At 33.4% G+C, this 26,058-nt stretch overlaps 1 protein-coding gene across 1 annotated transcript in view; it reads left to right on the forward strand.

Moving 5' to 3' along the window:
* LOC114325185 (probable multidrug resistance-associated protein lethal(2)03659) overlaps nucleotides 1–26,058 on the forward strand; it is a 276,165-nt gene that overhangs the window by 199,255 nt on the left and 50,852 nt on the right. Inside the window, exons 6-7 of the mRNA XM_028273181.2 lie at nucleotides 1,683–3,020; nucleotides 15,465–15,789. Of these exons, the coding sequence (XP_028128982.2) occupies nucleotides 1,683–3,020; nucleotides 15,465–15,789 (1,663 nt within the window). The remainder of the gene's footprint in view (nucleotides 1–1,682; nucleotides 3,021–15,464; nucleotides 15,790–26,058) is intronic.

Below are 26,058 nucleotides of genomic sequence, written 5' to 3' on the forward strand. Positions count from 1 at the left end.
TATTTTATATTTTAGGATTACTTATATATCTAGTATTATTAATAATATTTATAATTTAAACATGTTACAAGTCAGAATTTGGTATTATTTTTTGAGAGTAAATTAATGTAAGACCAAATACTTACGATGTCGGGATAGTATCACAGGGTTTTCCCTTGTGATTTACTATGAAGTCTCTAACGCAAGAATTTTACTGTCGTTGCATTTGGTTGTCTTTTTAAAGACATATCACATGCTATAATTTTTTATGACGGATATTCTTGAGTTGGGGTTAATTTCATGTAATCGAATGAACTATCTTTCAATAAGTCGTCCCAGGAACGCAACTCATAAATATTGGCAATATCATTTTAAAGTCTTCTACTTTAAAATGTATAATATATGTCTGAATTGCCAATATAAATGAGTGAGATTAAATAAATTATTAGAAGAATTTTTTTTGCTTAGCAACAACACTTTAGTTTATTTTAGTAATATTTTGTATTTTGACAACGGCACCCGATTTGGGCGTCGAAACGTTAATAAAATTATTTTTTTCATTTTAATTGTGGCTTATTTCCCATATAAATAATTAATCATAAAAATGCCACAAGGAAATAGCTTCAGAACAACATTAAGTATTTTGTTGTTAAAGATGTTCAAATTTGTAAGCGTTCCATAACAATATATTATTAAAAAATCACTTTAAAACTTTTCCTCTTTTCCCGATTGAGTATTAGTCTTTGTTGTACAAATAAATTATTACATTCACTGAATACATAGTTAGTGAAAAACTTATCACATTTATTAACTGAATTAATAATTTGCAATTATAAAAATAACAGTTATCCAAGAACATTCAAAACCCATCTCTTTAAATTAATGATGACATTTTCAAGTAGAATGACATTCTAGTAATGTTTACATATCCATACCAGTGTGAATTTTACTACACGTAATTTGCCGTGTAAAGACAGAAAAAGTAGGGATACACGTAAAATATTTGCGAATTATGTACCCATAGCCTTAAGGGTGATTTTTCAGGGTTGAAATATTATGATATTATATCCTAAAGTATAAAACAATCATTATTTAACCAATCAAAACCAAATTTTACCCATATTAAAGTTTACAATCTTTTTATATAACTTTTCACAATAAGGGGTAGTTTACACCCCTAAAAATAATCAATGCCCTTAAGCATGATATAGAAAATGAAGTACAGGGTGAGATGATGCTAATCCCAAATTTTTATGTAAATCGATGTAAGCCGAAATTATTCTTTTAGGATAAGTAAATTTTTTATATATAGCTCCAACAAGGGTAGTTTTGAGAGTTAAAATATTATGAAAGTATATCTTAAAGAATAAAACAATCATTATGTAACTAATAAGAACCAAATGTTGACAATATTAAAGTTTAAAATGTTATTTTATAATTTTTTACAATTAGGGGTAGTTTTCATCCTTAAAAAAACCAAAAGCGTACAACAACTCAATATAGAAAATGAACTAGAGGGTGAAATGAGCCTAATCCCAAATTTTTGTACAAATCGATGCTGGACGAAAGAATTGCGAGGTTTTGCCATTTTTTCAGCTTCATTTCCTCGACTAACACCGTAACTTTACATTCTTTTGCTACTTCATCTACAGCATACTTTTTAATTTTTTTACTTTAATTTTTAACTTAATTTTTTTTTTCAGATCCGAAATGCGTGCAATCAGATCACACTCCTGCCTATTAGGAATACTCTATTCATTCGAAGTATTCGTGTCCAGAACTGCTATATTTGTGAGCATCGTAGGCTACGTCCTTCTCGGTAATTATGTATCAGCCGATAAAGTTTTTGCTATTACCGCCATCTACAACCAGATGAGAACAATCATTACCATCATATTTTCTCTAAGTATAACAGCATTGGCCGAGATGCACGTTACTATAGATAGGATACATAAGCTAATGATATTTGACGAACGAGAACAAGACTCTGAAGATGGTTATGAAAAGATGAATGGTAACTATCAATCTAAACTGAACGGACTAGATGGCATGAAGAACGGTATTAACGGAAACGGTACAGCTATTGAATTAATTAAAAAAGTCAAAGAGCCTAAATTGATGCTATCTGGAGTTTCTGCCAAGTGGTTAGCACAGTCTCCTGAAAATAACCTAAGTGACATAACATTCAATGTCCCTCCTAATAAAATGCTCGCGATCATTGGACCAGTTGGTAGCGGCAAGAGCAGCATCATAAACTTGATACTAAAAGAACTACCAGTAAAATCAGGAAAGCTAGAAATAGATGGGAAAGTGTCTTATGCCTCCCAGGAGCCATGGCTTTTTGCTGCGAGCGTACGTCAAAACATCTTGTTCGGTGAGGAATATGACGAAGAAAGATACAAACTGGTTGTAGAAGTATGTGCCTTAAAATCAGATTTTGCCTTATTCCCCCACGGAGATAAAACTTTGGTTGGAGAGAAAGGAAAAGCTCTAAGTGGAGGGCAAAAAGCTAGAGTGAATTTGGCTAGATGCGTGTACAAAAAAGCCGACATATATCTTCTAGACGATCCTCTATCGGCTGTTGATGCTAACGTAGGAAAACATCTCTACGATAGATGCATCAAACAGTTCTTGTCAAACAAAATATGTGTTCTGGTTACACATCAGCTACAGTACTTAAGAAACGCCGATAAGATCATTATCATGAAAGATGGTAAGATGGAGATGACTGGAAGCTACACAGAACTAAAGAAGAGCGGTCTAGATTTCGCCAAAGTTATGGAAGAATTTAACGAGGAAGCCGAAGAAGACAAACGGATGAAGTCAATTAAATCAAAAGCGTCAATTTACGATGAGCCAATGGAAGATGAAGAGGACCAAGTTCTGGAGAAGGAAATGCAGGAGAAGGGTACCATTAAGGCAGCTACTTATTATTTGTACTTAAAAGCAGGCGGTGGGATTTGTTCGATGTTAGCACTGGGCTTCCTGTTTATTATTTGTCAAGTAGTTGCTAATGCCGGAGAATACTATGTTACTTATTGGTAAGTTTGATGTTTATTTTACAGCGTTATTATCATGAAACATTAACTCAACTTGACAGTTTTCTCTCTTCCTCGGGGTCTTCCTGATACTGGTCTCCATTTGATGATTTTCTAGATAACTGCTTCTGGATTTCTCCTTTCTATATGTCCAATCCACCCAAGTCTCTGTGCCTTGATAAATCTGATGATGTCTTCTCCTTTCAAAAGTTCTCTTACTTCGTAGTTCCTCAATATTTTCTCATCTGTCTACATACAGTTAAACATATCGACGCCTGAAAGGCAAAAATTACCAAGCGACATTTGGCTAACTTTACACTAGAGCGGTTTAAAGTTTGAAATTTTGAAAAAAAAAAATCATAAAACATGATTTACTGGTTTTATTGTCATAATTCCAACGAACTTTAAATGCAGTTTAGATACTTTATAAACTACCCTTTGTAGACTATGTATTTTTTTAATAGTTTATGAAATAGTGTCGGTTAGTAATATTTTCTGCTAAATCGCAACCAGGAAAAAGTTACCAACCGAGTATATTTTTTACCTTCAACTGGAAAAATACTGAAGGTGACTGATTTTTATTATCGGAACTGGTAAAATTGACTAAACCCGATAAATTTTTGACTGTATTTTAAGAAATATAATCTATCCGAAAACCATTCATGTTTTGTAATAGGTAAAATGGTTGAACTAGAAATCAAAGAAATATAATATACAGTAATTATCATATTAATAACAGGCCTTTGAATCGTCTCTTCTTTATCCAAACGACATGCATGATCAGTGAGATATACAGTGTGTCAATTTAAAAACTTACAATGGCTATATCTCACGAACAAAAGCTGATATCAAAAAATGCTTGAAACCGTTTCTAGGATAGTAAGGGGGAACTAAAATGACATGAAAGAGAACTCACCCCCATCAACCCCCTAGGCCCCACCCATCACACCCAAAAAAGTTTAAATTGCAAACCCCTACTTGTGATACATCGTTGAAAAGGCTATAAAAAATGCTATCCAATGGTATAAATAATAATTATACAGGGTGAAGCAATAATTGTGAAACTTTGGCTTAAATGAAAAATTTACCAAGGTTTTGTTGAATTACAAATTGATTAAAAATGTCAATTAAATAAATATTTAATGTGAATTCCGTTGTTTGGTAAACAATAATACAGCCTATTTTCAAATTCTGCACGAAATTTGGCAAATGTTCTAGTAATAGGGCGACATGCTTGAGTAATTCTTTCTCGCAATCCCCCAAGTGATGCAAGTTGAGTTTTATAAACAACTGATTTAAGGTAACCCCATAGAAAAAAGTAATATACTATTCTACTATAAAAAGTACCATCCAATGGTATAAAAATTAATTATACAGGGTGTTAATATCAGCTGGCTTACTATGACTTTTGTATTTGTAATGCTATCTCCCGGACTATTATTTTAAATGGTAAATGTCCGCTCGAACTTTTTTTTGTTGAATTAAAACTTAATTTGCTATTTTTACCTTAAATCAGTTGTTTATAAAACTTAACTTGCGTCACTTGGGAAATTGCGAGAAATAATTACTCAAGCAGGTCTCCCTATTACTAGAACAACATTTGCCAAATTTCGTGCAGAATTTGAAAATAGACTGTATTATTGTTTACAAAACAACGGAACCCACTTTGCAAATTTTTTTAATTGACATTTTTATCAAATTTGCAATTCAACAAAATGTTTCACAATTATTGTTTCACCCTGTATAATTATTGTTTATACCATTGGATAGCATTTTTTATAGCCTCTTCAATGATGTATCACAAGTAGGGGTTTGCAATTTAAACTTTTTGGGTTGTGGTGGATGGGGCCTAGGGGGTTGATGGGGGTGAGTTCTCTTTCATGCCATTTTAGTTCCCCCTTACTATCCTAGAAACGGTTTCAAGCATTTTTCGTTTTCAGCTTTTGTTCGTGAGATATAGCCATTGTAAGTTTTAAAATTGACACACTGTATAAATTTCTTATTTGCAATATGTACTGATTTCTTGGCATATATGTACTGCTACACTACTTAGAAAAAGTTAATCTTTTGTAGATGCCCATGCGCTTGCCAAAGCTATTATTATGTATTCGTTTTCTACTATCTATTATATTAATAAAACAATAAGATTACAGTGATCCAAAAATGAGTTGTAAGTAATACCCAATAGTAAAAATATAGATTTTGACTATTCCACAATTCGGAGTACACTTACCGATATTCCAAATCAAACTACACTCCTGGCCAAAAAAATCGGGACACATTAAAAATGGGTCATTTTTGATTTTTCGAATCTCCTAAACCTGTTGTCCGATTTTAATGATTTTTTCAATATGTTATAGCTTTATTCTCTAAGAATATCGGTGTCGTAATAGTGTTGCTGAACAGGTAAATGTCATTGTATACCGGATGTAACAATAATACTGTGTTTTTTCCTGAAAGTTCGTAACACCCTGTGGAATATTCTAGCATTTAAAAAATATTGAAATTAAAACACAATTGTAGCCTTAGCCTTTCTTAACATTCTGCTTTTTGACTCATTCACATATGTTGGATAATGAAAAAGTTAGGTACTTTGACAACTAGACATGTTCTTCATCAATGCAGGGTGTTTCTAAATAAGTGCGACAAACTTTAACGGTTAATTCGTCATGAAAAAATATTGACAGTTTGCTTTATAAACACATGTCCGCAAATGCTTCGTTTCCGAGATACGGGATGTTGAATTTTTTCTTACAAACTGACGATTTATTTATTGCTCTAAAACCGGTTGACATATAGTCCATTCTTTCACGGTCTTTGCTCTAAATTTTAAAGAACCGCTTGGATTGACAAGAAATTTGGCATACGTATAGCTTACATGTCAAAGAAAAAAGTGATGTTGTGCCGATGTGTGCTTTTGCCCTGGGGGTGACTTTCACCCCCTCCTGGGGGTGAAAAAATATATGTCCAAAATAAGTCCGGAAATGGGTAAACTGACTAATTTTAAGTAACTTTTGTTCTATAGAGCTTTTTCGCCAAGTCAACACTTTTCGAGATATTTGCGAGTGAATATGTTCATTTTTTAACAAAATAACCACATTTTTAGACGGTTTTTCGCAAATAACTCAAAAAGTAAGTATTTTGTGGAAAAAAACGTACCTAGCAAAAATATAGCCTATAAAAAAGTAAAAAAAATGGAGTACGCGTTGGGTCTCTGGATCTCGTAGAACCAGAGTTATAGCCAATGAAAAATAGATTCATATTCACCAAATTTCAAATAGAATATTTCGACGTAAAATATCCAAAAAATTAAGCACTTTTTGGGAAAAACCCATTATAATTTTTTAAAGTGTTTAAAAAAAGCTTTATTTCTGTTTTTACAAAAAGTTTCTAGCTTTAAATTTAAGCAAGTTACGCTCAAAATAAAGTTGGTCCCTTTTGTTTTTGCAAAAAAAAATCGGGAAGACCACCCCCTAATTAGCAACTTAAATGAAATTAATCGTTACCGCTCCACAAATTATTTTACTTATGTTGTGTTTATATAATCTGTAAGTTTCATCGATTTAAAGTGCTTATTTTTGAAAAAATTTGGTTTCAAAGTAAAATTTTTAAAAATTTAAATTTTGAAAAAGATGCTTTTTTTCAAAATAACTTAAAACTTGTTAGAGATACCAAAAATCTCGAAAAACAAAAAAGTCAGATTTGCTTTTCTGAATATCATTTATTTTTTTGTTTTTCTGTTAGACAAAAATTTATTGAGATTTGGTGTTTCTAAATTTGCATACATTCGTGATCAGTGACTCGTTCAACCCCTTTTAAATACAGCACTTTCAATAATAAGGACTTTGAACCGATGAAACTTACAGATCATATAAACAATATATACACGAGTCAAGAAATTTGTGAAGTCGTAACGATTAAGTTCATTTAAGATACTAATTAGGGGGTGATTTTCTCGATTTTTTTACCAAAACCAAAAGGGACTAACTTTATTTTGAGCGTAACTTGTTTAATTTTGATACTAGAATTTTTTTCTATGAAACAAAAATGAAGCTTTTATTAAACACTTTAAATAAGTTGAAATGAGTTTTCCCCGAAATGTGCTTCATTTTTGGTTATTTTACGTTAAAGTACTCTATTTTGAGTCTATCGCTAGTAGATTAACGACACACGTACATTTTTGTGCTCCTAGTAATTTTCAAGATTACGCTGTAAATAATAATAATTTCGCAAAGAAATTTTGCATACCAGTTTCCATATACCAATAGTCATTAGTGGTTGTAAAAAATTTTGTGTAAAAAAAGTGCAATTACAGTGAACATAAACAACTGTGAGTACCATTTCACAATTTATTAATAATAAAACAAACTATACTAATTACATACTAGTAAAAAACCCGATCATGCCTTCTACCTCAGTTTGTTCTAACTGCTCCAAAAACATAGCAACAGCTGACCGTAAACTTCAGTGCGATGGTTGTAAGCGACAAATACATATCACATGCACGGATCTTTCTTCCGACGATCGCGTTACTCGACAGAAAATTCGTGGGATAAGTATCCTATGTAATTCTTGCAGCTCAAATATCTCTAATTTTTCGGAAATAAAAGATCTTTTGCTGGACTTTAAAATGGAAATTCGTACGAAAATTAATGATTTTGAAAGTAAAATAACTGAGTTAAATAACAAGCTCAGCCAAATTGACTTGTTTAAGTCTACCGAATTCACGGATAATATTGCAAACGAAGCTGTAGATCGCATGACACGTGCGAAGAATATTCTAATCAGAGGCGTTCCAGAATCTTCCTCTGGGGATGCACAACGCAAGAAAGATGACGACGCAAATAAGATTAACCTTGTCTTGGCAACTGTTGGCTGTCAGGAAAAGCAAATCACTTTCTACAGAGTCGGCAAAGCGAACCAACGTTTTCCCCGAATGATAAAGGTAGTAATGAGTTCGGAATACCACGTTAAAGATATTTTGAGAAATAAAGCAAAACTTTTGGAAAACAAAGCCACGGAAAAATTCTCAATAATTGACGATAAGACGCCCATCCAACAAACACGCTTAAAAGAACTCCGAAATGAACTAGAAATTCGCAAAAATAACGGTGAACATGACTTAACAATTAAATACATTAATGGCATTCCCAGAATCACGAAATTTCGTTCATAATTTTTCTACCGATAGATTTAATGATTGGCTATTTCTATATACGAATTTAGATTCACTTTCTGCAAAATTTGATGAATTTGTATGCACAGTGCAACTTCTTCAGCCACACATTATGTGTATTGCTGAATCCTGGCTTAAACCCTCAATCCCTGATTCTTCTGTTAACATCAATGGATATACAATTTATCGTAAAGACAGAGAAAATCGTGTCGGTGGTGGTGTATGCATTTATTTATCTAATATTATTACCACAACTTTCAAAATTAACATTAACCCATTAGATATTCCTGGAATAGATGCTATTCACGTGTCTATTACTAAAAATCCATTTTGCCTTAATTTAGTCTGTATATACCGTCCACCTCTTACAGTACTTGCACACGATAATATTATGTTTACTAAACTTGAAGAACTATCATCTCTCGATAATCTCATTATTACTGGAGATTTTAATTTTCCGGAGATCACCTGGCCAATAACTTCGTTATCTGACACCGAAAACTCTCATAATTTATTTAAAAGTTTTGTAGTAAATTCGAACTTAATACAGCTCATTACAGAACCTACCAGATTTAGAACTAATAACCAACCATCTACTTTAGATCTGGTGCTTATTAACGACGAACAGCTGATTTCATCTCTCGAAATCAGCTCTCCTATAGGAAAGTCAGATCATGCAGTTATAACGGCTCACATCCAATTCAATCAAATTCTACCCCGCAAAAATAATATTGTAACATACACCACAACAGATTTTTCTGAAGTCGACGCTGAATTCTCTCAAATCAACTGGAATTTGTTTTTTGCTGACTTAAACGACCCTTCATCAATGTGGACTGCATTTCTCGATACCGTCCACAATATAATTTCTAAAAATACTACCATCCGTAAGACTTATAAAAACAGTCTTAAACCGTGGATTAATCAAACGGCAACAGAAAAAATTAATCACAAACGACATCTCTGGCGGAAATTTAAACAGACCGGGCTTTACAGCGATTTTCAAAACCACCGCAGATTTTCAAATAATTTACAAACATTTCTAAAAACTTTAAGACGTAATTTTGAAACAAGTGTTATTGAAAGCGGTAACATTAAAAAAGTTTACAAATACATAAGATCCTCATTGACATCTAAAGTGTCCATACCTTTACTACAAAAACCTAATCAGACTTTATGCTCTTCTGACACAGATTCTTCCGAAACTCTCTCCTTAGCATTTTCACAGGTTTTTACTAAAGAATCGAATGATGGCAATCTACCTCCTATTAGGTGTAACCGTGTCGGCGCATCCTTAGAGCAAGTCGAATTTACAGTGGATCATGTCAAACAACATTTAATGAAACTTCGCACAGTCGCTTCACCTGGTTTAGATGGTTTAACACCAAAAATGTTAAAAAGATGCGCAGACACGCTTGCAATACCTTTAACGTTAATTATGCAGACTTCTTTTATCCAGAATTCCTTACCCCCTAGTTGGAAATTAGCATCCGTCACCCCTATTTTTAAAAAAGGCAACAAACTCGATCCCAACAATTATCGCCCGATTAGCTTGCTGTCAGTAGTTGGTAAGGTCATGGAAGCCATTATTTCCGAGGAGATGACTAAATTCCTTCTCCAGGAACATGTCATTCCAACACAACAACATGGATTTGTGTCTGGCCGCTCTACTCTAACCAATCTCCTACATTGTGTTAACGACTGGACGCTATCCCTTAACAGTTCGCAGCCGGTCGACGTTGTTTATCTAGACTTCTCTAAAGCCTTTGACCGTGTCCCTAAGCGAAGACTTCTACATAAGCTAGAACATTTCGGAGTTCGCGGTACTTTACTTCGTTGGATAGATGATTTCCTGACAGATCGACATTACAAAGTTAGAGTTGGCGAATCTTTCTCACAGGACAGGTTAGTGGAAAGTGGAGTGCCTCAGGGTTCTGTCCTCGGACCTCTGCTTTTTACGGTTTATACCAGCGATGTTCCTTATTATGTTTCCAGTAAAATATCGTTCTATGCTGATGACACAAAAATATATGCCAATCCTATGACAAACCAGTTAACCCTCCAAAGGGACTTGGACTCTATCTTTACTTGGTGTTCCCAATGGTTACTACCCTTAAACGCGGAAAAATGTGTAGTGCTTAGAATTGGTAAAAATAACCCACTTGTGCCGTATTTTGTTAACGGGCGACCATTAGATTCAGTGTTCTCGTATAACGACCTTGGTGTTATCGTAAACAGCAGTCTAACGTGGTCCGACCACATTACTTCTATTTGTAAACGTGCGAACTCCAGACTATATCTTATTCGGAGGTGTTTTTCGAGAGTTTCAATGCAGTCATTCTGTAAACTTTACACTATTTACGTAAGACCGATTCTTGAATACGCTGGTCCAACGTGGCATCCTGATTTGGTTCGAGACAAAACATTGTTGGAAAACGTCCAAAGAAAAGCAACTCGAATTCCATTGGGACTGAGAAGACCCTCCTATGCAGAGAGACTTAGTATGGCCAATCTAACTTCCTTCGAACTTCGTCGACAACGTGGAGACTTAATAACCACTTTTAAAATATTAAAATTCAGTTTCGGAAATCTCGACGAAATGTTTACTATAAACCAAGATGAACGCCTCAGAGGTCACCAGTTCAAACTTAAAAAAGAGAACTTTTCTACGAGATCAAGGCAGAACTTCCTACCAAATAGAGTGTTCGAGAGTTGGAATAACCTTAGTGATAACATTGTCACGGCCCCCTCTACTAACACGTTTAAAAACAGACTTGACCGTTTCTTATTATAGCTGAACTATTTTATTTTTTTTTTATGTAAACAAAAATTATATCTTTTTTCTTTTGTTTTATATTGTATCTACTAGTAGGTTAGTTATGTAATTTCTTTGTTTTTGGGCATAATAGGGACTTGTCCCTCTGCCCTTGCTTATGTATAATAATAATAATAATAATAATTTGGAATTTGACGAATATGAACCTATATTTCATTAGCTATAACTCTGCTTGTACTAGGTGTAGAGCCGTGATATATACACCATTCTTTTAAATTTTTTACAGGCTATATTTTTGCTAAGAATGTTTTTTCGACAAAATGCTTACTATTTGAGTTACTTGCGAAAAACCGTCTAAAAGCGTGGTTATTTTGTTGAAAAAATGAACATATTCACTGCCAAATAACTCGAAAAGTATTGACTTAGTGAAAAAACTCTATAGAACAAAAGTTACTTAAAATTAGTCAGTTTATCGATTTCCTGACTTTCTTTGGACGAATATTTTTTCACCCCCCAAGCGGGGGTGAAAACCACCCCCAGGGCAAAAGCACATATCGGCACAATATCATTTTTTTCTTTGACTTGTTAGCTAGGTGTTTGCCAAATTTCATGTCAATCCAAGCGGTTCTTTAAAATTTAGAGGTTTTGCAATATTTTACCGTTAATGAATGGACTAATATGCAAATGAAATTTGGTAGGTTTTAAGAGGTAGTTATTTCACATTTTTTGAGATACAACTAAAAATTTTATATTTACCATTGGCGTGCATACAGGTAATATGACCGGCTGATATGACCCGTATGCACGCCAATGGTGAATATAAAATACATAGTTGTATGTCAAAAAATGCGCAATAACTGTCTCTTAAAAACCACCAAATTTAATTTGCATATCTCGACCGGTTTTAGAGCAACAAATAAATCGTTCGTGTGTAAGAAAAAATTCAACATCCTGTACCTCCGAAACGAAGCATTTGCAGACATATGTTTATAAATCAAACCGTCATTATTTTTTCATGCAGAATTACCACTTAAAGTCTGTCGCACATTTAGAAACACCCTGTATTGATGAAGAACATGGATAGTTGTCAAAGTACCTAACTTTTTCATTATCCAACATAAGTGAATGAGTCAAAAATCAGAATGTTAAGAAAGGCTAAGGCTACAATTGAGTTTTAATTTCAATATTTTTTAACCACAGTATTATTGTTACACTCGGTATACAATGACATTTACCTGTTCAGCAACACTTTTACTACATCCATATTCTTAGAGAATAAGTTTATAGCATATTAAAAAAATCACTAAAATCGGACAACAGGTTTAGGAGATTCGAGACTTCAAAAATGACCCATTTTTAAGGTGTCCCGATTTTTTTGGCCAGGAGTGTATGATTTGGAGTCGTTCTAAACGGTGGAACAGGCTACGTGCAATAATAATAAGCTAGCTTCCTTTTAAAATTTCTTTTTTAAAGAAATACAGGGTGTTTCATTAATAATTGTCCATATAGTAAGTGAACCTTAGCACAAAATACGAAGATTTAACCTAAAACACTTAAATAAAATGTGGTTCTTTACTGAGTTTTAAAACTATTCGACGTATCCTTTTCATACTTGGCAGGAAGTATAGGCACTGTACAAACTACTAAATTGTGTTAAACAAACGTTTCTGGTTATTACCAGAGGCGTACGACGGGGGAAAATGAATGGATGACCCTTTCCAAATTCTACGCCACTGGCGAAATTGCTATTTTAGTTCAATTTTTGGATTCTCCAATACTTTCTATGAAAATAATATACTCTTCATTCGTAACGATTAAGTCATTAGTTTTCGAGATCTTTGAAGTTGAAAATGGAACGACACGGTTATTTTGATTAATGTATTGGTTCGCTTCATTTTTAATTTCATATATCTCTAAAACTAATCATTTTATCGTTACGAATGAAGAGTATATTATTTGCATAAAAAGTATTGTAAAATCAAAAAATTACACTAAAATAGCAATTTCGTCAGTGGCGTAGAATTTGGGAAGGTTCAACCAGCCACTATCCCCTGTCGTACGCCTCTGGTAGTAGCTAGAAACGTTTATTTAACTTAATTTAGTAGGGCGAACAGTACCTACACTTTCTGCCAAGTATGATAAGGATACGCCAAATAGATTTAAAGTACTGGGTACAAATTATTTTTAAATTTTAACCATATGAATCATAATCATAAATTAATCAAAATAATTGTGCCGTTTCATATTTAACTTAAAATATCTCGAAAACTAATGACTTTATCGCTACAAATGAAGAGTATATTATTTACGTGGAAAGTATTGGAGAATCTAAAAATGGCACTAAAATAGTTATTCCTTCAGTGGCGTAGAATTTGAGAAGGTCCAACCATTCACCATCCCCTGTCGTACGCCTCTGGTAATAGCTAGAAACGTTTGTTTATCATTATTTAATAGGGTGTCTAGTAGTCGCACTTTCTGTCAAGTATGAAAATAATATGTCGAATAGTTTTCAAATGCTGAGCAAAAATACTTTTTAAATTTGTAGATAAAACACCCTGTAACTCAGTAAGGAACCACATTTTATTTAAGTGTTTTAGGTTAAATCATCGTATTTTGTGCTAAGGTTTCTCCAGTTATTATATGGACAATTAGTAATGAAACACCCTTTATATTATATCTATCTAAACAACAAAAACATTAAAAAACGGCAGGTAAATTATTACTAAGCGACAAATTCCACCTATTTTAGGTAGACAGAAAGAACTATTTATCTTCTTTAAGACAGTTACATCTAGATATAATTAATTAAACAAAAAATGGCATTTAATTAATGTGTGAAAAAAAGTAATAAATGATAAAAAAATATTTTTGGATAGGGTAAAATTTCTTAAGCATTTTAAAAACTCTAGACATTGTTTGTAAAAAATCACTAAGTGCTCAAACATTTAAAATACAATCTAACAAAAACACTAACTGTAAAGGATTAAATTGGAATAGGTACCGAATGGAAGTTGTTCTTAAATTTACAAAATTCTAGTCGCTTGGTCGGCGAAAATTGTTAAAAATGTCAATTCATCGTAGTCATATAAGGATACAACCAATCGACGCAGAAAATTTTTCTAATTTCAGTGATATATAACTCAATATCGCCCAAATTGGCGTTTGGTAACTTTTGCCTTTCAACCGTCGATATTATTTGAGCACCATAATATGTGATTACTAGTCTGATTGCTGCTCTGTAAATTTTCAGAGTATATTCTGAAGCTATATTCTAAGCTTCATATCTTTAAGCAAGTTGTTGCATTTCTAATAGGTTAGTAGGTTTTGTTTCCTGTCAGGATTCTCTTATTGATTACTATACTTCTACCATTATTTCCATTTCTTACCATTTAAGGTTATTCCTTTTCAAACTCCTATTCGTCGATATTTAACCTTGTAACACTAACTGCACCTATTTTTTTGAGCCTATTAGGTCTTTTGTTTTATTTTGGTTTATTGATAAATCCATCTTGGACGCCTCCTTGCACATTTTCGCAAATTATTCTGTTTTCTACTCATCAATGCTATGTCGTCAGCGTACACCACAAGTCGATGGCAAAATTGTACCTTTTATTTGGGTAGCTCTTATGGAGAATTCTCACGACGAGGTCGAGGCGCGTGTTGAAGCGAGCTTCAAGTGGGTCCTAATTTAAACGTCGGCAAAGAGAGATATAATATATATAATAGTGGAAAAGAAAGAGAACGCAGATACCCTACAAGACGGTAAAATTAGTAATATTTACTTTGTGATAAAATGTCCCGAATATGTCCCGAAGAATACAGGCAACCAAAAAGTTGACCGTCCTCAGTGGTGGAGATAAAAATATTAGTTGGTTTTTTTAATTCTCACAATGATAAAAATTAGAACAAAACGTAGTTTGACCATAAAATTACCACGCCACTGATCGTACCCTCGGCTGACGAGACATCCACACTATCCACAGGCTAATAAATTTTAGCAATTGGTGTTATTTTAAGGGTCATAAATACCAAATTTTGACAGAAATTTCTCCATCTCTTCTTGGGTTTAATCTTTTTCACGTTGGGTTGAATCGCGTCTTCAGTTTTTATCTTTTTCTGTTACATTTTTTTATTTCACTCATAATGTCGCAACACGCTCTGTCAGTTTTCCTCTTTATGGTCCTTTTAGAGCGACATAAAATAGTGGCATTGATAGATAGTCGCTCTGTCGCACTCCAGTTATTTCTATATTCTTGTATATATGCCTTCATATCTGTTATTAATGCTGTAGTCGACATAATAATAGAAGAAAAATTTTTTTGAAGAATATTGATTTTGTCAATAATAAGCAACCAGTAAAACAGCGACGCGCCTTTTATATTAGACAAACGGAGAATATTTTCAGTTCTACAAAAAATATATTCGAACTTCTTATTTTAAAGTTAGTACCATTAAAGTTAATGTTTATTGTATTATATTTTATTTAAATTTTCAGGGTGAACTTAGAACAAGATTTTAGCGAGAAGCAAAGAATGAATTTAACCGCCCCCAATGAAACTATAAACAGGGATCTGATCATGTGGTCTTACACTGCCCTTATCGTTGGTAACATAATCATATCGGTAGTCAAGGCAGTGTACTTTATGATTTTTTTCGTAATAGCTTCTAAGAATCTACATAAATATATATTTGACAAACTAATCAAAGCGACAATGAGATTTTACAACACAAATCCATCTGGAAGGATCCTAAACAGATTTTCGAAGGATCTAGGAACTGTGGATGAATATTTGCCTTCTGTTATCATTGATGTTATTGAGGTAAGTTATCTACATATCTGATTATCTCTCACAACCACTTTATAGACGTCTTCTTCTTGTGGTGCTGTTTCCTGTAGTGGAGGTTAGCGACTACACTGGCAAATCTATTTCTGTCCAATGCGGTTCTAAACAAAGATGTTGATTCAAGGCCGTTCCAGTCTATGATATTTATAAGCCATGAAATCTGTCGCCTGCCGGGACCCCGCTTTCCTTCAATCGTACCCTGGATGATCAGTTGCGCAAGGCGGTACTTTTCGTTCCTCATTACGTGTCCCAGATATCTAACGTTTCTAACTTTCATGATCTTTAGTAGCTCCCCATTTAGTACCTATACAGAACATTTTCGTTGGCGGTGTGAGTTGTCCAAAGGTATTTTCCAGAATCTTCTACAAGGCCAGAGTTTAAAGGTTTCTAACTTCTTCATCAGCGTTATGTTGGGAGTACAGGCCTCTGTTTCATAAAAAGGTATTGACCATACATAGTAATGCAGAAAACGACATCTAAGGCTGATATTAATGCTACTGTTACAAAATAAGCTTTTCATTTTAATAAATGAGACATGTTGATAAAGCCTTGTCAGGCTACCTCTAACTACCTCTATTCTGGTTCTTACTTCTTGTTTATAATTAAGTTGATTGTTGAACAAGCAGCCAAGACATTTGTATTGGTTTACGTATTCAAACTGTTTGTGGTTTACATACCTATATTGTAAGGGGTAAATTTTTGGTCCTTGATATTTTCATAAAAGTTTGGTTTTCGCTGTATTGACCTTCATCCAAATTTTTTCACACTTCTCAGTAATCCTATTTAACAGTATCTGGAGACTATAGTCCGCATCAGTCATTAAAACAGTATAATCTGCATAGCGGATGTTATTTACTCTTTGACCTTTTATCCTGATTCCTTCCGAAGAGTTAAAGCGATAAAGTTATTCGCGATAAAGCATTCGCAAATATTCCCTCAGAGTAGACATTAAACAGTATCGGTGATAGCATACAACCCTATCTGACACCTCGTTGTATTTCAATTGGCTTTGACGTGTTACCATTGGTCTTTAATTACCATTGGTATTTATAGCCTAATCTTTAATAATCCTATGAGCTATGGTCTTCATTCATTATTTCTTCGTTTCATTTATAATTTGTTTTTGTCCCTGTTTTGGTCTGATCATCGTAGAAACAGAAACTACTTTTTCTTTCATTTTGTAGAGATTTTTATTTCCTTCACCATGGTACAAAACTATTAATTTTAGTTGTCATAAAAAAGTAGATAGTAAGCCACTGCTTAACCCGCCGTTACACGCGTCTTCTATTGTGACGTGGTTGCACGCGTATGAGCGTCGCCCTCACCTACATAAATTCGACTTATTTCGAGGAAGAATGATTGTCAACATATATAAATATAAAATGGGTTGTACTTACATATTATAGAAAGTCTCGCAAACCAATTTTTTTTATTAATTTAACAAAACAAAAGTAAAAATAATATAGATCAAAAGCAAGTTTTCTTAATTTTCAATTTCAGCAAGCCACTGAAGAAATTAACGTTCTTTACGCGAATTCATTTTACTAAAAATACAAATTAAAATTAAAAACTGTTCTGAAGCTATTTCTTTGTGGCATTTATGTAATTAACTATTAATATTTTGTATTTTGATAACGACGTCCGAGGTGGAATTCGAAACGTCAATAAAATCAATTTTTCAAGTTAAATTGTGGCTTATTTCCCAATTAGAATAGGTAAATTTAAAAATGGGTTCTTAACCAGTGGCGCACCTAGAATTTTTCTCTGGGGGGAGGGAGGGGGGTTTGCTTGGGCACCGAAAGTTTTTTGTATTATTTGTGAAAGACAAGTTGCATTTTCCTACTTTCTTTTATATATATTTCTATATGCTCTGGGTGGGATTTTAACCCCCAAACCCCCCTCGGTGTGCCAGTGTTCCTAACCTAATCCAAACAATAATATTTTAATTAAACCTACCTAAATATTAAATAAAAACCTAAAAGTTTCTTTGAGATAATAGAAACGTGATTTCACTGTGATTGCACGCGCAGTGAGGAATTCCCTCACTTGAAGACGGGTGTCTCTTCTTTCAACTATCACACGGCACACTGGCCGCCTGAAATATTCTATAACTTTTTCATACCCTCTCATAAACCATGCTAAAGGCATTCCTGGGTGCTTAAGGTTATCGTATTAGTTTACACAATTTCATTGGTTATAAACAAATATGGTGAGGGATTTCCTCATAGCGCGTGTAATGGCGGGTTAAGGGCAGCTTTTTAATAGTAGTCTGAATGTACATGCCCCAACAGAGGACAAGGAAGACGAAGAAAAAGAATAATTCTATGATGAATTAGGAAGAACATATATGACAGTTGTCTCAGAAATGACATTAAAATAGTAATCGGAGATCCGAGCGAAAAAATCGGAAGGGAAAAAGTATACAGTCCCTGCTCAATTTATTAGACTCACCCTAGAAATATGAGTTTTTAATAATTTGAAACACCTTAAAAGTATGTTTATGTTCAAAGTCATACGGAACTGCTGGTTATGGAGACTATATTTACCGATGTGCGGTATATACTGTTATATTTCTATTTGATATAAAAATTAAAATTTGATAATTATAAACAAAATTCACTTTAATATAAAATATTTTTAATTTTCTCAACCTCGGGCATATAAATTTAGAACAACCTGTATACAACAAATTGTTATATTTAATTTTAAGAAGTGATTAGAATAAGCGTACGAAACTCGGAACAATGTGCTTAGATAAACAAAGTGAATGACGCGTACCATTATCGTTCTTCTCGGAAGGTCGATCATTAGCCTATGCTAAATAAAACTCAGTGAAATAGATGATAGTTCATTATCGTTTTTCGCGGAAGGTTTCGATCATTAGCCTATGCTAAATAAGACTCATTTGAAAGAGAGAATAGGTCATTAAAATTTGTAAATAGTTAGAAAGTATTTTAGAATGGGAATTTAATATTTTCTTTGGAAATCCATTAAGCATATTTAGAAAGTTTAAAAATTGGTTTTGAGGAATACTGCGAATGAGAGTTGGTGGTGGAAGGTTGATTTGTGAATCTGGAAGGGATATTTAGAAAGTAGGGGAATTAATGAAAAATAGAGAGCAGAATGTTTTGAGCTGTCGAGAAGTGAAGTCGAGTAGTAGACGGTAGTGTACGGAGAGTGAGAAAGCCGGTAGTTCCGTGAGTGTGGAGTATCTATCGTGGAACGAGAAGTAGGCCAGGTCGAGAGTAAAAGAACCTCCTTGAGCCAAGAGTGTCCCGGTAGCTGATAGCAGTTTCGAAAAAGGTAGAACACAGCATCACGACAAAAGCAGGAACGAGAGCTATTCGAGCTAGTTTTTCAAAGGAGAACATTACTGGAAGCCAGGACGAGGTTTGATCGCAGCCAAGGATAGCAGGAAACGGGTCTTGTGTGAGGACATTTTCAGTTCACCAGGAAAAGGTCAGTCTCATTTGTTTGGACATGAATGTATGGGTTTTTCGTATTAAATTCCACATAAAAAATTGAATAACATAATCAATAATATCAGAAAAGCTTCATCAAACTTAAATAGAGTTGTTCCTAATAACTCCTAATAGTTAAATGTTAATAAAAACTTTCAATTGAAAACCAAAAGGAAATAAGATTCCCATTTGTAAATGTTATGTTTAAGAATAATAAGAAATAGCAAATATTAAGCATTCATTGCCTTTTAAATAAAATAAAAAATATTTTGATTATAATTGTGACCCATATGTGTATTTTTTTTACTCTTTTCTTTTCTATCCCGATTAGGAACCATTAAGAAATATTTAGAAGCCACGGAAGTAAGTAATTAATTTATAATTCGCCCTGAGATTGAAAACATATTGATATGTGATCTGGTTAATTAATTGGATTAGTATTAATACATTGATTAAATTAAGTAACATATAAGAATATTATCTCATATCAATAATCAAGATCACATCAACTGTCGTCCAACGTGGAAAGCATTGTAAAGTATTTCTAGTGGCAAATTTGAAGGATAGAAAGAGTAAAGCCGGTATTTGAAAATTTATATGCCTGTGGTAAAAAGTGAGATACTTACATTTGATAACATAAAATTTTAGATCTCTTTAGGTACAAATTTTACATAACTGATTTAATATTTTATTTTACGATATTTACATTTGATATATTTATTGACAATTTATAATATTTGGGTGAGAAAAAGTCGTCTTGGTAACATACTAGTAAAATTTCATATTTGGCGGGGACAGTACTTCTTGAAAACAAATGTCTGTGACAAGAAGCCAAAGCAAAGACAACAAAAAACAAAAAGAACATTCAAATCAAGAGAATAATTCAGACCAAGAAGATATTTTAGACAAGACAATCATGGCATCAGAACAGCAAGAATTATCAGGAATAGATAAATTATTACAAATGATGCAACTCCAGTCACAAAGAATGGAACAGAAAATGGATGAAACACAACAAAAACTGGATGACAATCAAAGAGAAACAAAACAAACAATGGAGAAAAATCAGGAAGAAACATCAAAGAAAATGGATAAAGTGGATCAAAAAATGGAGGAAACACAACGAAAAATGGATGAAACACAACAAAAATTGGATCAAAAAATGGATGAAACAAAAAGAATAATGCAAGAAAATCAGAAGGAAACAAAACAAGCCATAGAAGAGAACAACAAGAAACTGGAGGAACGCATAGAAAAGTATGAAATGAAAATTCAAGATAAAATAAAGGAGTTAACGAATGGCCAGAAAAAGGAACTAGAAAATTTGGAAAATAAGTTGGAAAATGCTATTCAAGTAGACAGAGAAGAAGTGGAAAAAAGAATCACAGAAATAGAAAAACAAGTCACCGAAAACCGGACGCAACAAAATGTCGGAGAAAGAAGAGAAATGGTTATACATAGCACAGATGACGTGAAGATAAGGTTTGGCGGGGATGTAAGAAGATTACACCCAGTGCCGTTCATAAATAGCCTGAAAAAGAAAATACAGCACATCGGAAATTTCGAAACAGCAAAAGAAACTATCAGAAACCATCTCAAAAATGAAGCAAGCCTATGGTTCGATTGCAAAGAAGAAGAATTTGACAGTTGGCAACAATTTGAACAAAAATTTTTGAATTATTTCTGGGGAAAAGTGCAACAATTGGAAATTAACAAGGAATTGCAAAATGGGAAATACAATGATAGGATGGGTATATCAGAAAGGACATATGCATTACAAATTTACTATAACGCAAAACATTTACAATATAATTACTCATCGGAACAATTAGTCGAACTGATTGCAAGACATTTCGAAGAAACGCTGGAAGACCATATCACATTGCAAAACTACAAAGACATAGATAGTTTATGCCAATTCCTACAAATAAGAGAATTACGTGTAAGAGAAACAAAATCAAGAAGGTCGCGAGAAGATTACAGGCCCCGAGAAACACAGGATTACAGAGATAGAAATCAAAATAGGACGGACTATACAAGACGAGATTTTAATCCCAGAAGGGAAAACGAAAATAGAGACAACGGAAGAGGAAATTATGAACAAAGAAATAGGCAATGGAATGAGGACAGAAATCGAGAATACCAGAATAGAAACACCACACGCTCAAATCAAGAAAACAGAAATAATGGTAGACAAAATGAACAGGGATATCAAGAAAACCGAAACAGATCCGACAGACCAAGAGAAAATAGAAGAGAAGTAAATAATACCCAGACAGATGGATATGACGGAGAGAGACATTATGACGAAAATATAAACAACGATGAGCAACCGGCGTTTTTTCACGACGGCGCTCACTAAAAACCAAAAATCAAACAGGAATCTTTTGTAACCCCAAGGAGTTTATTAAATTGGCAAGAAACAACGAAAAGAAAAATGGAGTTAATTTAAAATTTGTGGATGGATTTATCAACGAGAAACCAATTAAAATTATGATAGACACTGGATCTGAAATAACATTGGTCAACAGAAAACTAATAGAAGAAGTTAACTTAACAAATTTAATTTACAAAATACCTAGGGTAAATTTAGTGGGCGCAAACAAACGGACATTGGCAACTATAAATGAAGGCATACGAGTAATGGTACGACTGGGTAAGAAGATGTATGCACTACAATGTGTAATAATGCCAAACATGTCACATGACATGATAGTAGGAGTTGACGAATTGGCAGAAAAACATGTAGTGATAGATTTTAAAAATAATACGATGAATCTAACAGAAGAAAAAGAAGAAGAACAGGACAAGGAACAGGAGAAACAAAATACGGACGAATCAGTTAAAGAACAAACAGTGGAAATGAATTTGGCAACGAAGCAAGGACAAAGAAGAAAAGGGAGAAAAAGTCAGAAAAAGACAAAAGAAAATGAAACCTGTGGCTCCTCAAAAGAAGAGTTGAGCCCAGAAGAAGAAAATTTGAGAGTATCAGAAACAAAGGAAACCTGGGATTCCTCAAAAGAAGAGACGAGCTCAGGAGAAGAAGAAATAAAGCAAAAAAATGAAAGCGAAAAAGATATGATCGAAACAGTGGCATTTGAAGAGGAGGCATATGAAAACGAGGATGCAGAATACACGATAAAAGTATGTGAAAAATCTGAGGAAAAAGACAGAAGATTAATATGGGAAAAAGGGAAAGACAACATAATAGCCGACACTCTAACACAGGATGAGGACACTGAAAATAAGGAAACAATTACTCTACAGGTGGGACTAATTAGAGTAAGACAAGAAGAAGGGGTATAAGACGTAGATTAAAGTAAGGAAATATACAGGGAGTTGGTTTTGCCTCGAGAAAATTTATTTAAAAATGCAGATAAATTTTATCGAATACAAGGCGGGGATTTGTTATATTTCTATTTGATATAAAAATTAAAATTTGATAATTATAAACAAAATTCACTTTAATATAAAATATTTTTAATTTTCTCAACCTCGGGCATATAAATTTAGAACAACCTGTATACAACAAATTGTTATATTTAATTTTAAGAAGTGATTAGAATAAGCGTACGAAACTCGGAACAATGTGCTTAGATAAACAAAGTGAATGACGCGTACCATTATCGTTCTTCTCGGAAGGTCGATCATTAGCCTATGCTAAATAAAACTCAGTGAAATAGATGATAGTTCATTATCGTTTTTCGCGGAAGGTTTCGATCATTAGCCTATGCTAAATAAGACTCATTTGAAAGAGAGAATAGGTCATTAAAATTTGTAAATAGTTAGAAAGTATTTTAGAATGGGAATTTAATATTTTCTTTGGAAATCCATTAAGCATATTTAGAAAGTTTAAAAATTGGTTTTGAGGAATACTGCGAATGAGAGTTGGTGGTGGAAGGTTGATTTGTGAATCTGGAAGGGATATTTAGAAAGTAGGGGAATTAATGAAAAATAGAGAGCAGAATGTTTTGAGCTGTCGAGAAGTGAAGTCGAGTAGTAGACGGTAGTGTACGGAGAGTGAGAAAGCCGGTAGTTCCGTGAGTGTGGAGTATCTATCGTGGAACGAGAAGTAGGCCAGGTCGAGAGTAAAAGAACCTCCTTGAGCCAAGAGTGTCCCGGTAGCTGATAGCAGTTTCGAAAAAGGTAGAACACAGCATCACGACAAAAGCAGGAACGAGAGCTATTCGAGCTAGTTTTTCAAAGGAGAACATTACTGGAAGCCAGGACGAGGTTTGATCGCAGCCAAGGATAGCAGGAAACGGGTCTTGTGTGAGGACATTTTCAGTTCACCAGGAAAAGGTCAGTCTCATTTGTTTGGACATGAATGTATGGGTTTTTCGTATTAAATTCCACATAAAAAATTGAATAACATAATCAATAATATCAGAAAAGCTTCATCAAACTTAAATAGAGTTGTTCCTAATAACTCCTAATAGTTAAATGTTAATAAAAACTTTCAATTGAAAACCAAAAGGAAATAAGATTCCCATTTGTAAATGTTATGTTTAAGAATAATAAGAAATAGCAAATATTAAGCATTCATTGCCTTTTAAATAAAATAAAAAATATTTTGATTATAATTGTGACCCATATGTGTATTTTTTTTTACTCTTTTCTTTTCTATCCCGATTAGGAACCATTAAGAAATATTTAGAAGCCACGGAAGTAAGTAATTAATTTATAATTCGCCCTGAGATTGAAAACATATTGATATGTGATCTGGTTAATTAATTGGATTAGTATTAATACATTGATTAAATTAAGTAACATATAAGAATATTATCTCATATCAATAATCAAGATCACATCAATACATATATACCGCACATCGGTAAATATAGTCTCCATAACAATACCAATTCGAATAGACACTGAGCAGTCTCCTTCGCAACCGCAAAGAACATGATCGTAGGAAGCACATGTTTTCTATACAAAAAATACATATGTGGATATGTCATCGCCTGATGGATTAACAAACAATCAAATTGATCATGTGATCATAGATGCTAGACACTTCTCAAACCTAATTACCTAATTGGATGTCCGCACTTATCGAGGAGCCAATATTGATTCAGATCACTTTCTAGTTGGCACAAGAATTCGAGATAGAATCTCAAATTAAAAGAAGGAAAAAAAGCACCAAAACAACGCGCCTTAATATTGAACTCAAAAATCCGCAAACGGTAGAAAGGTTTTAAAGCTATATCGAAACTATACTAAAATCATGGTAAAGATGCACCGGCAGTAAACAAACCAAAGCACGTTAGATGTTACTAGGAGCACTCCCGAATTATAATTTACAATATATAAACTTTGTAAATCATTATTTGGGATTTACAATGAATATACATTGTAAATTATGATTCGGGAGTGCTCCTAGTAGCATTTAACGTGTCTTGGTTTGTTTATTTCTACTGCATCTTTATCGTGATCGTAGTTTAAATTCATAATTAATGAGAATCTAACGATTAGTGAACAATGGGAAAATTGTAAAAATAATATTAAAGACGCAGTAAATAATACTCTAGAACCAGAAAGACTATCACCACCCAATAACTGGTTCGATGCTGAGTGTGAGGACATTACAAGAAGAAAAAACGATGCATATACATAAACTGATGCAGCAAAGAAGAACCTGACAAAAACAGTAAAAATATAAAGATCTCAGAAGAGAAGAGAAGTGCATTCATATATTATAAAAGCGAACTCATGAATATTAAAAGAACTTGAGGCATTAAAAAAGGAAAATCAAACATGAAAATTCTGTAAAACTCTTAAAAATACAAAAAAGGAATTCAAACCATGGCTCAGACCTCAGACTATGTAAATAAGGAGATGCATATATTCAATACAAAAGAAGAAGTATTGAAAAGTTGGGTGGAACACTATAAAGAACTTACTATCTATCGAAGTAGAATATACAAATCAACCACCCCAGGAACAAGCAGCACTACACCATTAGAGCCTTAATCAATTCAAGAAATACGGGATGCAATAATAGTGTAGGAAACATAGGTTGAACCTTGCAAAATGGACACAAGTCCGGTTTTATTTTTTTTTCGTTATATCAAGGGGTGCTTATTATAAGACTAACTTTTTCTGAAAAAATTTCGCCCCGGAACCTACCTTTTCACCCCTTTAAAGGGGGTAATTTGTGGTTTTGGCGAAACGTAGCCTTTCCTGTACCTTTTACAAAAATTTTTTTATATAAATATGAAGAGGACTATATTTTCTACGATTTATTTCCCGACAGTATATGTCTATCATCCACCGTTTAGCGGGGGTGGCGCCCCAAAGTTGACAAGTTTTTAAAAAAGATGTTTTAAAAAAAAATTGTTCCCTAACTGTAACGGAAATTAAGAACAAATCCTGCGGCAATTATTCACAAATAAGTGACTGATTTTTTGGTATAGGTTTCACTTAAGGGTAATTGACCTATTTTTAATTACAGGGTGTTACATTTTAAAAAACCCCTTTTTATACCATCTGAACCGTTTATGCTAGAGTAAAAAGACTTTCAGAGATTACCCACGTACTGGTGCTATTTACAAATTTGTATAATGCACCCCCATTTTTTCCCGGAACTACCCCAAAAAAAGAAGAATTAATAAATAAAGTGATTTTCTTGGAATCCTTCACACACAATGCCCTTTATTAATATGCTTCATATATCATTTTGTGCACGTTATTATTACCCATGCATGGACACTAAAAGCGATTTCCTAGTGCAACCCCTGTAGCACAAAAAAATAAATACAATGGAGGGTTGACATCTTTTTTT

Source organism: Diabrotica virgifera, chromosome 9, assembly GCF_917563875.1.
Source record: "Diabrotica virgifera virgifera chromosome 9, PGI_DIABVI_V3a".
In the NCBI taxonomy this organism is placed as follows: Eukaryota; Metazoa; Arthropoda; class Insecta; order Coleoptera; family Chrysomelidae; genus Diabrotica; species Diabrotica virgifera.